Source organism: Sorghum bicolor, chromosome 4 (assembly GCF_000003195.3).
Source record: "Sorghum bicolor cultivar BTx623 chromosome 4, Sorghum_bicolor_NCBIv3, whole genome shotgun sequence".
Lineage (NCBI taxonomy): Eukaryota > Viridiplantae > Streptophyta > Magnoliopsida > Poales > Poaceae > Sorghum > Sorghum bicolor.
Window position 1 is genome coordinate 52878016 of NC_012873.2, and position 6000 is coordinate 52884015.

At 40.1% G+C, this 6000-nt stretch overlaps 1 protein-coding gene across 2 annotated transcripts; it reads left to right on the forward strand.

Moving 5' to 3' along the window:
* On the forward strand, positions 1204-2407 carry LOC8068877 (NAC domain-containing protein 104). 2 transcript variants are annotated; one of them, XM_021458895.1, is made up of 3 exons: positions 1204-1655; positions 1750-2054; positions 2172-2407. In XM_021458895.1, exons 1-3 carry the CDS (start codon positions 1496-1498, stop codon positions 2319-2321), a joined length of 615 nt encoding a protein of 204 aa, XP_021314570.1. In that variant the 5' UTR covers positions 1204-1495; the 3' UTR covers positions 2322-2407. The 2 variants fall into 2 exon arrangements, with proteins under 2 accessions (XP_021314570.1, XP_021314569.1); XM_021458894.1 differs by having other exon boundaries at positions 1219-1655; positions 1726-2054.

Below are 6000 nucleotides of genomic sequence, written 5' to 3' on the forward strand. Positions count from 1 at the left end.
AAGAAGAAGAATGGCATGGCCTTCCATTCTGATATCATCTCTCTGCTCTTGAGTTTCTCCCTTCTCCACTCATGATTCAGAATTCAGAATAGAATGTGGATGCTTTGTTTTGTTGCCAAGAGAGGAAGGAGGAGGAGGAGGAGGGGTCTTGTTTTGTTACCACTTGCGGCGCAACTTGTTCGCATGATCCAAGAGACAAGATCTTGTTTTGCGCGCTTGTAGTTTGCAATGATGATGACATATAGTGCCTGCAAAGACAGGGATACATATAATTTAGCCCAGTTGATATACATGGAATTATTTGAAATGATTGATGTGCCCCTTTGACGCAGCAACATGCACACAGATGAGCTAGAGACGCAGGAACGAACCAACCAAGAAATCCTTGCATTGGGTCGTTGCTTCTTCACCAAGCGATGCTCTTGTACTAATAACTCACACAAGTCCACACAAAACTGTGCTGTGCAGCCTTTGTGGGTGCTATCTATCTATATATCTACCTATATACCTATATGTTATAATACTAGCTCTGTGGTCAAGAACCGTGAAGCAGCATGGCTTTGATCGATCGATCGACAAGGGTGACGAATGCATGACATGGGGGAAGAGTGCACTCGTCACTCTTCACCAGCAGAGCTGCAGCCTTGTTCGCGAAAAAAAAAAAGCATGTACACAGCAGTACAGTACAGTGTACCTATATATTGGGGTGCCGGCACTTTATGTGACCATTGCACATAGCTAGTCTAACAGCATGTTGATGAGGTTCACCAGCAGATTAGAAAGCTAGCTGGATGACTAATACGAACTTATTTGGCTAGGCTACCAAACCGGAAAGAGAAAGCGAAAGCATGCATAAATTGGAACTGCAACATATAAATGTACTCTTCTCAGGAGAAGAGATTAAAGGGTGGTGTTGCCACTAACTGCAAACATGATGCCTAGCTAACTAGCTACTCCTGCTTTTCTACTTACAGTACCATTCCATGACGGGACTTCCAAAAATCACAATCATTAGAACCTCTATTAAGCATATTTTGAATGTAAACCTCTTGATAATCTTTTTTTGTTTACAGTGTAATGATTGGTTCAGTTCAAAATCGATCAATACAATTTACATTCTACTGCACAGCAGGGCAGATATATAGGACTCCATCATGATCTGACGAATATATTGTCTCCTCCTAGTATCATTAGCTCCATCCACGAAAGAAATAAAGGGGAGGGGGATGAGGAAGGCGAACCGCGCATTTCTTTCCTTGTGTTAGCTGCAGCTAGCCGCCTCCAAAACCTCTCAACACTCCTTGACTTGCACGTCTCTCCCTCCCTCTCTCACTGAGCTAAGCCTAAGCCAGCCCACACCCATATGCTCCCTATAAAAGCACCACCCTAGCTATGACCGCCATGAACTACTCCCTCATATTCACCTCGTCTCATTTCACCCTCTTCGTCATCGTCGTCCTTGCCAGCAAATTGAAGTTGCACTGCTAGTGCTAGCATGGGAGGAGCTACCAACCTACCTCCTGGTTTCCATTTCTTCCCTTCAGATGAAGATCTCATCGTCCATTTCCTCCGTCGCAAAGTGGCCAACCTCCCATGCCGCCCTGACATCGTCCCGACGATACTTCTGCACCGCTACGATCCGTGGGAATTGAATGGTTTGCATTATTCTCAGCCATCTCTCTATTTGTTATATATGCATGGTAAAACATCGTGTGCTTACAACAGTTAATAATCTTCCAACTTCCAAAGGCACGGCGCTGCAAGCTGGAAACCAATGGTATTTCTTTAGCCATGCCGCGCAGAGCAGAACCTCTCCGAATGGGTACTGGAATCCCGTTGGTGCCGATGAAACAGTAACAAGCAGTGGCTGTATTGTTGGCCTGAAGAAGACGCTCATCTTCTGCACCGGGGAGCCTTTCAAAGGTTTCAAAACAAACTGGATCATGCATGAGTACCACCTTCAAGATGGAGGATACAATGTCAGCGGTAGCAGCACCTCAAGTAGCTCAAGCTCCAGTAGGAAATCCCAGAGGAAGAGACTTCACTCAAGCACGGTGAGTGATTGATCTCGCACGTCCTATTATATTGCTTCTCGGCAGCCAGCAGTTTATATATGTGGCGACTGACTGGGGTACACAAACTAATCAATGTCAATGATGATTCTTTTGCAGGAGTCCAACAACTGGGTGATATGTAGAGTGTTCGAATCAAGCTGCGGTTCACAAGTGAGCTTCCATGATGAGGGCACAGAGCTTTCATGCTTAGATGAGGTGTTTTTGTCGTTAGATGACTATGACGAAGTGAGTTTGCCAAATAATTAGAACCATAGCTAGAAAGTAGAGCTCACGATAGGTTCTATGCCTATCAGGCCATTTAATTAATAACTGTGATGGTGATATCTACGTAAGTGGTTGCAATTTGCATTGTGTATGATTCAGATGGCCTGATAGGCATCGAACTTAATCCAGTCTATCCTAAATCATTACCATGTAATTAACTATCATGCAATGGGTTAAAAGCTTGAGCTTGTGTCTGGTAACCATGACGTGTGTCATATGAGTGTGAACACAAGCCACTTATTAGCTAAAGATCAACTAACTTTCTCAAGCATTTGGTGGTTTATTAATTTGACTAATTTTCTGTGGATCATTGTTGCTTACTACCTGTGGATGAAGAGACTGATGTAGAAATATGACCAGCAGATTGTTGATTTCTCCCAAACCTACCATTGCATCTATGTGAAAAATGGTGTTTCACTCACGACAAGAAGGGGACATTGAGAATTTGAGATACTTCTATTTAACAGAGAGTAAGAAGGAAAAGGCGGTTGGAGCATACGCAACCATATTGTTATCTATGTCATCAATAAGATAAGTTTTCAAAGTCGTATGATTGTACATCTATGCAGTCACAAGGCAAGTTTGCATGCGGGAAGTAGTAGTGCACACATGAACAGACCAGTTGCAAAACTGAAGTGCAAAGCCCTGATGGTTGCTCATTGCCTAATGATGGCTTTAGGTCACTAATTGCAGGAGAGTGACTGCACAGTAAACTCATAGGTTCTAATACCCAAGTATTTTTAGAGAAAAAAAGTAGAAATTTATGTTTCTAAGAACTTGAATAATTTCATATATATGGCCTTATATACCATTGGATGGATCGCTGAGATTGATTTTAACCCACAAATGTTACTCATGCCCTCAAAAGTCACTATCAGTTAGGAATTTCACACTTATTTAGTGGTGCACAGAACATTTTAGGGTTCCAGGGCACGTCACTTTGAACCCATCGGAATCAGTGTCTTTGATGGTGCAGGGTATTCTAGCTTTGGTCTTTTGAAGTAAAGTTATGGGATCTAGCGGTGTTGCATAATTGTTTGGATTATTGGTTGTTCATCCCTTGTTTATGTGTGTGAGCTTGTTGTGGTTGTTTGTGTCTGGGAGTGTTTATTTTGTGAGTATTTGTGGGCTTGTTCTGGATGTATGTGTCGGGGTCTGTTAAGGTGTTATCTTTGTTGTTTTAGAATTTCTTATACCTTTTTTGTTTTTAATATAAAAGATAGGCAACTCTCCTGCGTGTTCGAGAGAAAAAAAGTTCCATGGCACAACCCGGTCCATTGATACACGTTCAGGACCAAAAGATTTTACAGCTCTAGAGCAGTCTAAACAGTCCCAAAACCCAGTAACGATAGCCTTGATAACTATTTTACACAAACGCCTTGCCAGCTCAAGCTTAACACCTAGATCATACTGGTGTACAGAATGTGAGGACTTTCCTCTATAACTAACCCTTGTATTGGTTGAATTTATATTACTTCTTCATGATTCATGCATGTCCTATTGTCCTATTTTTCTGACATCACGAACATGATAAAGGTCCAACATATATAACTGAATGGGGACACTTCAAAGGATAAATAATAAAAAGATTAATTATAGCTATGTTAGTGGTATATACATGCACATGCTATCATTTTGATTGTTCCGTCATGATCTTTTTTCTTTTAGAACGTAACAGACTTTCTAGCTGAAAGGAGAGCCTAGATCTGTTAACATATTCATTTTGAAGAACTGATGCATCTTGCTTAGGTCATATATGATATCAGCTCGCAATAACAAAAGAACATAAGAGTGACCTTATCTTAAATGCAGCATGCATGCTATACTAGAAGCAGTTTCATCAATCATGCAGAACTAAAGAGTACCAAACCAAAAAATAAAGCATCAGTGCAGTGATAAGAGTATAAAACCAACCATGCCAAGCACAAATTGCAGAGGCAAACACCTGAGTTTCATAGATATCCAGGATACAAAGGACTATGATAGGATCTTTTTTCACTTAAATTTGAAAGTGGAGTTGATGTGCAATACAATTAGTGCTTCAGAAAATCCTACAGCACAGCAGCATTATGTTAGCTTAGTATTTTCAGTTAAAGGATTTATTTTCGAAGATCCTTTTTTTCAGTTAAGGGATTTGTCCAATGCCTTATGTTTGAATGAACCATATCAGGATAATAATTCAATAGCAATGTTTGCGAATCCTGATCCTGACCCCACTTGTAAAACAAGAGACCTTTTAAAATTTTTTACAGGAGAACAATTGTCATTTTCTTCCCAAATGTTCAGTAGCAACAATTTTTTGGCTTTCTGCAACTATGTTAAATCATAACTTTAAACATAAAAAATCCAGTTCATACCCTTAGTTAGCAACATCACCTTACAGCAAATGTCTGGAAACTGAAAAGTAGTTGAACCTGCAACCTAGATTGGAATGAAATCTGATAGTTCACATTGCACTTCACTTGTATACACGACCAGAGATCACTTTAGCTCCTCAAACCAGCTAATGATGCTAATCTTATAATCAATAGTCGAGATGCTCCATATTAACATCATTTACCCCACACTTTGAAGAGGACATAGGCCTAACTCGCAAGTAGGGCCCCTGAAGTCATTTCAAAAGCTAACAACTTTTGAAATTATACATTTCTATTAGCTCATCTACTAGCTTCAGTTGTTATGTTCATACCCCATTTACACACTCATGGTTTTGGAAAGTTGGGACAGTCCCATATTGGTTTTTGGTAAGAGGAATACAACTTATAAGCAGAAGGTTGCGCACTGAGATAGCTTCTGAGGCATAGCTCAAATGTTTTGTTTTTTTATGATTGGTTTAGCAAGTTTAGTAGCCCACGCCCATTCATGGGACCACAAACAGATCCTTGCTTAGCAGGTATCAAAAATTAGGTACCCTCCTAACATCTCCCGTGAATTCCACGTTGTTGGAGTTAGCAGTTAACATTTGAGAGGGAAATCATTGCGATGGGCAAACTTTATGATTGAACTTCCCTAACAATATAATAGATGAGTTTTTGAATCCATTGCATTTATTGCCAGTATATCCAAGAAAGGGACAATTAACAAAGCCTTATTAAAATGGACTGTGTATTGGAGAAACATACCAAACTCATACCTCATATCTCTAGAAAGTTTCTGAAAGCCATATGGCTACTTTCTTTAAACATGTTAAAGATAGACAACTTGGAAATCCAGAAATGGATTAAAGGCCTGTAATTGTCAGAAAGTACAGATGATCTGCCTACAATGGTGACATAACAATATCTAATCATGTGTGGATGCAGTGTCCAACGGGGACACATCTATGCATTTACTACTTTTTCCTAGGCACTAGTTGTGCCTATGGTACGCATAGTGTAAGTAGACACTCAGACTTATCAATGTAGGATGAAAACAGAAAATATCAGTCAGAGCTTGGAAGCATTCAGGGTTCTTAACCAAATTAGTTGTATATATATTTGGTATGTTACAGATAAATAGAGCTTCTCTTGTGTGGTTGTGCCCCAAAGTCCGTCCTAAGCAGTGTGCTATATAGCTAATTCTATGTGTACATGAACTGGGAGAACATGTAAAAGTTGTAATGTAACAGCGTACATGCTTCTCCATTAATTATTTCTGAATCATGAGAAGTGGGCCGAAGCTA